At 41.1% G+C, this 12,239-nt stretch overlaps 1 protein-coding gene across 4 annotated transcripts in view; it reads left to right on the top strand.

Moving 5' to 3' along the window:
- The window catches only part of Vcan (versican), a 96,211-nt gene that overhangs the window by 53,190 nt on the left and 30,782 nt on the right, over nt 1–12,239 (top strand). For 2 of the 4 annotated variants that reach the window (XM_048455872.3, XM_048455868.3), the window contains 3 exons: nt 1,914–7,148; nt 10,261–10,374; nt 10,932–11,045. In XM_048455872.3, coding sequence (XP_048311829.3) covers nt 1,914–7,148; nt 10,261–10,374; nt 10,932–11,045 — 5,463 coding nt within the window. The remainder of the gene's footprint in view (nt 1–1,913; nt 7,149–10,260; nt 10,375–10,931; nt 11,046–12,239) is intronic. The other 2 variants (XM_048455869.3, XM_048455870.3) reach the window with 1 other exon arrangement.

Here is a 12,239-nt window from a genome sequence, read left to right as displayed (position 1 = left end):
CATCCAGTGACTTCAGCTGACAAACAAAGCTACAGTAATTTTCATATATAAATGAAAAATATAAATTTTCATATATAATATATAAAATGAACATATTATATATTAAGGAAACAAGACAAAATGAAGCTCATGAGAGTGGAAGCAATTTAAGACAGGCACTTTTTGATCCTTAAATTTTCATGAATGTATACTAAAATTATAACTTAATCTGGCCTTATTTAACTATATTCAGATAGTATTAATGATAAGGAACTAATTGTTTAATAATTAAATTACTGACATTATATTAAAAGAGACTCATGTGCAAAGGCATCTAAAATGTGTCTTTCATAGGCTTTGAACACTGTCTTTATGTTTCCCTTCTCATAGGACAAAGTGTATCTTCACTCAAACTATCTGAAGTTTGTATCATATCTTCTTTTAAGCTTACAATGGTCACTGTAAGATTAAAGTAACAACTAATATTGGGCAGGCATCGTTTTAATGAGGCTTTGGTAAAAGGCTAGGTATTTAATTGCTTTCTTCAACTTGGTGTTAAAATAGCTGTTAGTTGTTTTATGCTTTTACATTCACCAGAATTGTGCATAGATCTAATAATTATTAATATTAATAATGTTTAATCATTTGAATACCCATATGTCTTAGCTTGAATAAATGCAATCTGAGTGTATAGGTATGGAGATTGAACATTTATGCCTCCTGCATGGCAAGAAGGAGCTTAGAAGAGGAACAAATTCCTTAGGAGAGGAATCTTTTTCTTCTTTAGAGATGGGTTTGCAGTGGCAGAGTTGGCTCCGTCATACTTGTTCCTTCTGTGAGCGTCTCAAGTTTATCCTACGTCCATGTGTCAGGGAAACCTAATTCTCCAGCAGCATTCCTCTGGGCAGGTGGAGGCCTGGTACAACCTGTGTGTCTTCCATGGTCCGGCGCCTCCACTGGCACCGTTTTCACCACGATGACACTGGAAATAGGGCAGCTGCAGTGGCAGGACTCCGTCACACATGAGTGAATATCATTCTGGTGTGGTTGAAGCCTCAGTTTCTCTCGTTTCTTAGAACCCTAGGGTGGAAGTTTTGCACTTCTGTCAGCAGAAAAGTCAGCTGGGCTTAATATTTGGTGCCATGTGGCATTTAGTCCAAAGAATGGTTTGTTATGTATACCTTGAAATATGTAATTAGATTGTCGTTGGTGAAAATGTCAATAGCAAGGAGTAAAATCAATCTGGTCCCGGCGTATATTATAAAAGACAGCGTTGTACAGGAGTCAAAGGCTCCTCCTGGTCTTCTCAGAGAAAGGCCTGTACCAGTCCTTCCCATCCAGGGAGTCCTGGTTTTGGTGTGCTCGGGCTCCTTTCTCATTGCTTCAGTGAATACGGGTGACCATTGCATTATAAGTGGGACAGAAACAAACTTGTGTAAAAGTAGACACTTGGGGCAGGGAATGAAGAGGCCAGAAGGAATCTTTTCTCCTTTCTTACTGAATAGAGACTGATCTTTTTTTTAATGTATGCAACAAAGACCAATTGTTTTTATATACGATCTGGTGGAAGGGTCTTAATTTCAACTTTTTTTTTTATTTTTGCAGCTCACAGCAGTATCATCAATTGTGCATTTCAGGACTAAAATGTCTATGTAATTTCTCTTTTCATTTTAAAAACTCTGTTGTCATATTAAGCATATTGATATATTTTGAGAATTTGTTCTTACACCCTTAAAATGGAATTTTTCTTCTTCTTATAATTACACAGCAGCAAATTTGAAGATCAAGAAGCATTTGCAGCAGGGTGATCTCACTTGGCTTGTAAAGATTCAGAACCCTCTTTTCCATGTGTATGAGTGTACGCAGCCCTGTCTTCTTTCATGCCGTGCCAAATCTTCCATTTAAGTATTGTGAAAACTCTTTGTTTTTTTCAGGTCGAATGAGTGATATGGTTGTGAATGGTCACCCAGTAGATTCAGAGCCCAAGGAAGATGAGCCATGCAGTGAAGAAACAGATCCACTGCATGACCTGTTTGCTGAAATTTTACCCGAGTTGCCAGATTCCTTTGAAATAGACATATATCACACCGAGGACGAAGAAGAAGGAGAGGAGGACTGTGCAAACGCAACGGATGTCACAACCACGCCCTCGGTGCAGTACATCAATGGGAAGCAGCTTGTCACCGCGGTGCCCAAGGACCCCGAAGCTGCAGAAGCGAGGCGTGGCCAGTACGAAAGTGTTGCGCCTTCTCCTAATTTCTCCGACAGTTCTGCAGGTGATGCCCATCAGTTTATCATAGCGGAGACAGAATTGGCAACTGCCACACAGTTGAACAAATCTAAAGAAGCCACCACTGGATTGTTAGAAATCACGTGGAAACCCGAGACCTACCCTGAAACACCAGAACACGTTTCAAGCGGTGAGCCTGATGTTTTACCTACAATCTCACTCCGTGAGGGTAAAGCCACCAAATGGGCAGAGTCTATCACAGAGAGCAGTCTAAACCTTGAAAATTCTGAACCCGAGCAGCCTAAGCCTGTGCCTCTGTTTTCTGAAGAGTCTTCAGGAGAGGGTGCCATTGACCAAGCATCTCAAAAAACCGGCTTCTCAGGGGCTACGGAAGTAGCACTGGGCAAAGAGGCAGGACAAAGTCCTACCCTGTCTACCTCTAATACTCTCTCAAGTTCTGTGTCAGTAAACATCTTGGAGGAAGAACCAATTGCCTTAACAGGAATCCTGCAGACTGATGATTCCTTTTCGACTGTGGAAAACTTGGTCGAGCTCACACCTAGACAAACTATAGAGTTCTCAGGGAGTTTTTTAGCCCCTATTATTGAAGGGTCTGGGGAAGTGGAAGAACATAAACATAAAGTCTTCACCATGGTAACTGATTTACCACAGGGAAATCCTACAGATACACTCATCCCTCTGGATATAAGCAAGATAATGACCACAGACAGTCATTTATATAATCCTGAAACCACCACTCCTTTGGATTCAGAGCTGCCTGCTGTAGATGGAAGGCCTACACAATTTGGAACCCAAACAGATGCTTCCGAGTGGGTTTCCAGTACATCTCTTGAAGGAAGGAAAAGAGAAGAAGACAAAGAGGAAACTACAAATGCAGCCCCCGTTGTTGAAGTCCAATCGCCAACCCAGAGGGCAGAGCACTTAATTTTCCCTCCAGAATTAGAAAGCCCAAATGTAGCTGCACCTAGTGATTCAGCTACCTGGGAAAGTTTCGTGCCAGAGACAACACCCAGACAGTCTGAAAAGGAAATGGCAAATTCTACTCTTGCTTCTAAAGAAACAAATGGTTTGGTCAATTTGGAGGCACAACCCTTTAAGCTTAGTAGTAGCAGCCAGCCCCAGGTCGAGGGAGTGCTGCCCACTCTCTCAGGATGGCCTTCCTCTCTTTCTATGGAACAGGGCTCAGGAGATGCTGGTGCTGATCCAGGATCTACCATTGCTTCGCTTTTATTAAATTCAGAGTCTGAAACCCAAGTCAGAAAAGAATCACCTAGTACACTGCTTCCCAATGTGGAAACTTCCTTCCCCTCTGAGACAACGGGGTTAGTTCTGAGTCCTGTATTGGACAGAGGAGTTACTGAAGTTATGAGCCAGACATCTAAGGAAACACTAACTTCAGAAGTTCCAGGAAAGCCAAGCCTCCAGGAAGAATTAAGGGACTTTTCTACAGCCCTTCCTTTTGGAGAAGATTTTAGCGGTGACTTTAGTGAACAGTCAACAGTGTCTCATCCAACAATGAGAGAGGAAAAAGTGGGGACGGAAGGCTCAGAGGAAAAGCAAGTTAGAGAGACTCAGACTCCATCCTCTACACCACCTACCTCAAAGGACAGTTACCTAGTGCCTGCCTCCGAAGGACTCAGCAGTACCACGGCCAGCACCTCAGCCTTCCCCTGGGAAGACTTTATTGCCTCAGCTGAGGGCTCAGGCGAGCAGCTGACCTCAGCCAGGAGCTCTGTTGGTCCAGTGCTTCCCCTTGTTGTGGACAGTTTTTCTAGTACAGAGTCTCAGTATCTTGATGAAGGGTTTCAAGAAGTGGGTGCTGTGACAGAAGCGGAGACAAGATCCACTGCTTTGCCGACAGCAGACACTGGAAATACTGGAGAGCCGACAGAAAGCCGGGACATAAAGGTAAAAGCCACAATGTCAGCGGACTTTCCCCAAACAATGGATCCAACCACATTATGGTCTAAACAGGAAGTCAATACTGTAAAACAAGTGACTGAAAGTGAAACAGCACCCGAGGAAAAAGCTCAAGAACAAAAGACTTTTGAATCTCTCCATGGATCTCTTGCACCAGAACAAATCATTTTGGAATCCCAAACACTTACTGAAGATAAACTCCAAACTTCAGAGTACTCTCTGTTAACAACAAAGACATCATATATCACTAATGAGGAAATGGAGGAGGAAGATATGGCCATAGCTCATCAGTCTACTCCAGGTCCAGGGATTAAAGGCTCAGAATCATATACTACTCATCTTGAGACTACTGAGAAGCCGCATTCTTTTCTAATTACTGCTTTAGTGACTGAATCTGTACCAGCTAGAAGTGTCACCATGGATACCTCAAATCAAGAAGAAGAAAGTACACAACTCTTTGAAAAGGGTATGAAGTCAACAATTAAAGAGTCAAATGCTGATCTCTCATTCTCTGGACTGGGATCAGGGGAGTCCTTGCCTCCTCTACCTACAGCGTTAGTGACTTTGACTGAAATGGAGCAGATCATTAGTACGTTGTATCCTGAGACATCTCACATGGGTATTTTAGGAACAAACATTTTAACTGATAAAGTAGAAGAAAATGAAATAATAGAAAATGGGACAGATGAAGTTAGAATACTCATTCCCCAAACAGGCAACATTTCTCAAGAAAGTAAGGAAGCACCCAGCACAACGTTGAGTGATGCTGGACCAGAACGACTTTCTACTCCGCCTCTTTCTTTCATCAAGCACATAGACATGGAACATTCTCCAAATCAGACCCTCAGGTGGGAAGAAGAAATTCAGACTCATACACCACAAACTATAACTGAACAGATCACTAGGGAGAATTCTTCAACATCAGAAACTGAAGCAGCAACGACCTCTTCCACTGCCTTTCTGGATCGAACTTACAGGGCCGAAGTGACCAAAGCGTTTGTTGCATCAGCGTCGAAACAACCTGATTTCTTTTATGCAAATTCTGGAGAAGGATCTGGAGAAGTGGATGCTCGTGATTTAATGTACCCCTCTGGACCTACTCAGATAACCAATCAAGGAGACAGCACATTTGCATCTGATGGATTCCTGGAAAAGCACCCAGAGGAGTCAAGGAATACGGTTGGCACTAGTAACGCACCAACAGCTTCATCAATGCTGTTGCATCACTCAGAGTACAATGAGAATTCCCTGTATTCCGCCAGCACGCTGCCCAGCACAGTGCCATATGAGAGTCTCACAGAAGGTATTGCGGATGGTTTGCAAGACCATATCAGATTTGAAGGCTCCACCTTGAAGCCTAACAGAAGAAAAACCACTGACAACATGATTATAGATCTAGACCAAGAGGGTGGTAAGGATTTGGGATTAACAATTACTGAGAGCACCATTGTTGAAATTCTGCCTGAGCTGACATCAGATAAAAATGTCATTATAGATATTGATCACATTAAACCCGTATATGAGTACATCCCGGGAATACAAACCGACCTAGATCCAGAGATGCCATTGGGGTCCCATGGCAGTAATGAAGAAATCCTTCAAGGCCAAGAGAAGAATGAGGCAGCCGTTAACCTTTCGACAACCGAGGAAGCACTGGAGGGCTCTGGTGACGTGCTTCTTGCTGGCTCCACTCAAGCGGTCTCCAGTGAGTCTGGAAGCTCTCAGGATGGGAGGCAGGCAGAACACACAGGCTTTAACTTTGCAACTGGAATCCCAGTTTCTAGCAGAGAAACAGAAGTAGATACTTTCTTTCCCACAGTGTCCACCTTGCACATTCCTAGTAAACTAACCACAGCCAGTCCAGAGACTGAAAAACCCAAAATTGAAGCAGTATCTCTGGATGATTTATTTGAATCAAGCACATTGTCTGATGGCCAAGCGATTGCAGACCAAAGTGAAGTAGTATCAACCCTGGGTCATTTGGAAAGGACACGGGAGGAATATGAGGAAAAGAAACACGGAGGTCCTTCTTTCCAGCCAGAATTCTTCTCAGGAGCAGGCGAGGTATTGACAGGTCCCCCTGCTTTTGTAAGTATTGGTAGCACTCAGCATTTGACAGAAACCCCTGAAGTGACAGAAGCACCCGACTCCATACATTACACTGAGACAGCACCTGAAGTTTTCTCCCTGACAGAGTTGTCTCCCCAGACACCACCTTCTCCCTTCCCTGTCTACATAGACAGTGGAGTCTCTGAATACCCGGAGGTTCCCCACACGAGGTCTCAGCCAGGTCCTAGTGCTGCCTCATTCCAAAGACCTCTAGACAGCACCTTTAAGGAAGTCCGTGCTAATATTGAAGCAACCATCAAGCCATCCGGCGAAGAGGATGTCCCCAGAACTGAGCCTCTATTCTTGTCTCCTGACCCTACATTAGATATTTCGGAAGATGAAAGAAAGCCTAAATTAGTAATAGAGCTGGAAACTTCTCCCACTGAACCAACTGTTGAAGAAGAAACTGAGATATTCCATGATTCCCTAAACAAAGCCAACAATCAGCTTCCAGGAGAAACATTTGGAATTCTCTCCAGTGCCAGGACACCAGAGAGTGGACCTGTCATGACAGCTGCAGATGACATTGAGTTGGTAGGTGCCACACAGCAGCCGCAATCTTCTTCTGCTTCTCTGGCTTTCAGGGTCGAGACAGGTGTGGTCCCTCAGTCCATCCCACAGAAGCACGAGGAGCCCACCTTTCCTTCTTTGGAAATTAACCATGAAACATATACATCGTTAATTGGAGAAAACTCCATAATAACAGCATCTGAAAAGCAAGGGTCAAAAACCATTCTTGATCACAGTAGCCAGGCAGCAGTCAGCCCTCTGGATCTAAATACTCCACGTTCAGTAACATCATTTTCCATTCTGGACAATTCTAATGAAACTGCTTTCCTGGTTGGCATTAGTGAAGAATCCGTGGAAGGCACAGCAGTTTATCTCCCAGGTAAGATGCCACCATTGATACATCTGTTTCCAAGGCTTGGATCAGTCCCTTGATTCTTACCTATGCATGTATGTGTATATTTATATGTATATAGGGTCTGTGCAATGTCAAATTCATAGAGACTTTTATATTGTTCAGGACAAGCCACAGTAGTGAGTCATAACTTGAGGCAATGAATGTAAGTATGGACATTTCTGTACTTTACAAAAATACTTTGCATTTTTTATGCGTCTCACAGACAACATACAGTTGTAACATGCAGTTATAGATAAAGTGAAATAATGGTCTAAAATTCAATGTGTTTTTATCCACAGCTGAAATATTGTCTTGTGTCCTACAACCATACATCATAGCAGTAAAAATGGGGGGAAAGCAGCCTTTTCTTTTAAAACCCCTTGCCTTTAATGATGCTATTATGACAGCACCATAATCTGTCTGGCCTTTAACATTTGAGAATAGTAATTGTTTCTTACAAATGCCTTGTGGTTGGTGTGAGCAATGACAGTTTGTACTCTAGTGTGATTTCCTTGCTTGATATAGTTTACACGATTCTCACTTAGTTCCTAGTCATAGTGTATTCAGTATATGTTTACTTCGGCCCCTTGAGAAATTAATTCCTATTTCTATACTGACTATAAAAAACATAAATTTGATACTACTTCATATAGATCATTTCATTTAATCTTCACAAAATGCCTTAGAACTCATCCTTTTACATGAACTCAATGTAAAAGGATAAGACATAGGTATTCAGAAAGGGTCAGTAATTTGCCCAAGGATGCACAGCCACACCATGGCAAAAATGGGGTTTGACAGAACAATCGTATGCTGATGTCCATGGTCTTTTTACTGCCCTTTTATTGACTTTCAATATGGCATAAAATTAACAACTGATATTTAATAATATATAGACCAGAAAACTTAGAATATTTACTTAGTAGAAGTAATCTTTTTTAATCTAGTCTAAAACTTTTGCAAAGTCAGCTCTTATTGTTTGTTCCTAGAATGTTATTATTTAAATAAGAATCATAATGAAACACACAAATAACCACCATCATGACCTAGAAAGAAAGCAAGGGAGGGAGGGAGGGAGGGAGGTGACACAGAATTTTGAGGGTTGTATTTGCTGAAAACATGTCTCATCTTAAATCCTGTACTTTAGGTCATGGCTATTGGAATTATTCCTCTAGTCATATTAATATTACCGTGACAGATATTCTGCTTCGGGAACCAGAAGAACGCAGTTATCAGAAGCTTGGGACTTTCATAAAGGGCTTATTGTTGGAGTATATTGTGAATAAAATTAATTCAAGGTAGTTGACACTGGGAATACTTTGGTGTATAACTATGTTAAATACATAATGATAATCTAGTGATCTGGCTAATATTTATTGTTTCATCAGTAAACTGAAATGCACTTAAAGACATGGAAATAATTAGCAGATGAAAGGGAATCTCTGCATTTTCCAAACCACACTATTTACTGAGTCTCAACCCCTTCTGTGCCGCAGTTCTGTAGACAGCAGCTTGTATGGGAGTGCCCAGCTTACCTGTTTCAGGGCCAGCTTTCTCAGAGTACTCAGGGAAGAGCGAGATGCTGCAAAGCAAACTTGTCTTTTAACCAGAACTTATTCAAGTTGATAGGAAAAGCTCCTTTCCCACCAGACTTGCCACATAACCTCACTGTGGTGTCTAGTGTCTATGACAGGAATAAATGCATGTTACGGGGCCATAGGCATGGCCACCTAAGAGTCAGCTGGATTCTGGTCAGTGGGTGTGTTATCACCTAGGCAGTGTACTTTAGTATGTGGCAAACCAAGGCTATAGGGAAATTTTTTATTCTGGAAAATACAAGAGAAAGTGCTTTAGAAAAATCAAGAAAAATTTTAGAGAAACCGAGGAAGCATCTGAGATTACCCAGTTTGAATAACGGATGTGTAGACTCGCCAGGCCCTTGTAATTGTCCAGGTTATGAATGAATGAGTAGACTCCTCAGAACCTGCAGTTGTCCACATTTTACTTAGTTGTAAGGAAGGTTGAGTTTGAGCTTCTTACCTGGGAATGGTCATGTTACTGCTATAGCCAGGGATTCATCAGAAGTTATACATCCTTTTGCGTGTAGTCGTTTCAGGATTTGGGGGAGGCAAGATTTCTGAATCACGGTTGTGTTCATAGAGCATCTATTTTATTTTGATTGTTTTGTAAAGCTTTTGAACTTCAGTTGGATCCTTGGACATTTTCAGAATGAAGTATTTCTGAAGTAATACTCAAACTTTAATAAAAATACATATGTCCATATTGCATAACAAAATAACAGAATAAAATACATGCTTCAGAGGGATGAAGTATTTCTATTTAGAAAATGCACCTTAAACTACTGTATTTCACTGAAAATTTACGGATTTACCTCTTCATCCACCTCCTAGGAGGCTTAGTTCTATTTCTGTTTTATTAAGAAAACTGTAACAAAATTTGGGGCTTCGTTTTAAGGGAGTGTTTTGTGTTTGGGGTTGTTTTTATACAGTAGAGTTTAATCCCTGTGTTGCTTTTCTTCAAGTGTAGTTTAAAGGAGTGCATTGGAGCGTGTTTTTGGAAAGGCACGTTAATGTAGCAGAAGAAACTTCAGTGTACACTTTCGAAGACAGTTTCTGAGCAGTAATTGGTAAAAGGCAATAGTAATTCAAATACTGGTAACAAACCAGCCTGCTAAAAGAATGCATGTTCTGTGTTCCCGGCCATTTCACATGAACTAACCTCGTTTAAATGAATACATTTCCATTCACTGTGCACATACGTGTAATCATTTTTAACTAAAATCAATGCCATTATCATGCCAACTAAATCTGCCATAGAATATATTAGTGGCCAGTTGGGGTATAATGTATTGTTTGCAAGTAATAACGATTGAATCCTAGACATGAATAGATGGCATTTGTAACAATTAGTTATAATGCCAAAAAACACTCCAGAGTAAAGTTAATTTTATATACAATATCTCTACACTGCTGTGGTAAAGCTTATTTTTATGGTACTAGTAAGTGACGTTTTTTGCTAAAACACATTTTAACCTGGGCGGGGAGGCTAACTGTTTTTATTTTCCTGAACATGATAGGACCTGATCACTGCAAAACGAATCCATGCCTCAATGGAGGCACCTGCTATCCTACGGAGACTTCTTACGTGTGCACCTGTGTGCCTGGGTTCAGTGGAGACCAGTGTGAACTGGGTAAGATGCTCTTGGCTGAAGAGCTACGGTACTTTTCTGCAGCTATAATGGGAGAGAAGGTGTACCGTGGACTCCATCAGCAATTTCAGAGAAACCTGTGTATAAACAAATTATATTAAATAAGTTAATTAACCAGGCTTTTGATGAGTCTGTCGATCCAATCCACACCCACCCAGGCTTCACAAGGCTATCTCTGTCTTTTTGTGAACATCTGCACTAACTGAAACTCCACCACCAGATGTGACATTCTCTATTAGTTTCAGGGCTCACTGGATTCACCAATTAGCAATGGAAATACCTTATTCCAGATATTTTTTAAATTGTTTTAGGGTTTCCAGTCTCATCAAAGAAACATTCATGAAAGAGAAGTTCATATTTAAAAATGGAATTTTTGGGTGTGTGTATAACATTGGTCAAAATATAGTATAATGAACATAACAAATTACTTTTTATAAAATATGAGAATTAAATTTAGCTGCCATCATGTGTCTTATCTAGCAATCTCTCTTAATAGAACATTTTTGCCCTCTTTATTCACGCTTAAAATTTTATTTCAGATTTTGATGAATGCCATTCTAACCCTTGCCGAAATGGAGCCACGTGTGTGGACGGTTTTAACACATTTCGGTGCCTCTGCCTTCCAAGCTATGTTGGTGCCCTGTGTGAACAAGGTGAGAGCTAATGTAGCATTTTATATCATCATTTGTGATGAACATTAATGGCATTAGTTTTGGGACTTGTTTTATATGCTTTGTACTGGGAAAATTCACAGGTTATATTGGGTTCCCTGTATGTGAATTGCCCCAAACATATAAACTCTAGAGTGGACTGGATTTCTTGTGTTGTTGATATGCTGGAATCATAACGGGCATGCTGAAGCGAACTCAAGGATATCTGGTCGTTAAAGAAATACATATAAGTGTTAATTCTGGGAACACAATAGTCATTTATCATTTCATGACCTGTATGTATATCAGGACTAATAAATTGCCTTTATTTTATCCCCATAAGCATTTGAAATTCTGGGGCTTCTGCTCTTGGTCAGCCATAGCTAGAGAATGCAATGACGCGTGGTTACACAGCGATAGCTATGTCCTGCCACCTGCTTTGTGGGAGGATGCACAGCTGCTTCCAGGAACCTAGTCCATCAAAGAAGCATCTGGGTTTCCTGAATGAAAGGAAGCCCCCAAATCTCACAGTACTTGTGATTACGGCCAAACTCACAGTGTGTTTCAGGTGGTTAGTGGTAATCCTGCCTACTTCATTGTCCAGAAATGGACTACAGGCTCAGCACACTGAACTTCAGAATGCCGGTTTCCTCTGCTTAAAGCCGTGCATAAGAATGCTCAGTGCTGAGCTTCCATTCTACAAAGCAAAGTGGAAATGTATTTGACATCCAGACACATCGGGTCACTCTCCCTCTTTGTGACATTAATCCAGATGGTGACTACAAGAAAACAAGAGTAAGCCCAAAGTCATCTGGACTGAAGTTACTGTTGTAGGGAAAGGCTAATGGCTACATGTTAAAGATTTGTTTTCTCTTTTAAAAATTGTCAGCATCAGAGTTTACATGTGAAAACAGACCAAGATCATATTCTTTTTCTTTTACATCTATTTATTATTTTGTGCCTGTAGATACCACATCATACATGTGGAGGAAAACATTTTGTTGTTGTTTGTTCGTTTTGGTTTAGTTTTTAGAGGTATGGTCTCTCTGTGTAGTTCTGGCTGTCTTAGAATTCACTCTGTAGCCGGGCTTACTAGGAACTCACAGAGATCCACCTGCTTCTGCCTCCCAAGGGCTAGGATTAAAGGCGTGCTACACCACCACCTGGTCCAAGCTCATCCCCTTAAAGTAAGAATAA

This window comes from Myodes glareolus, chromosome 15 (genome assembly GCF_982192425.1).
Source record: "Myodes glareolus chromosome 15, mMyoGla1.1, whole genome shotgun sequence".
Lineage (NCBI taxonomy): Eukaryota > Metazoa > Chordata > Mammalia > Rodentia > Cricetidae > Myodes > Myodes glareolus.
This window is presented reverse-complemented; position numbering and strand designations above follow the sequence as displayed.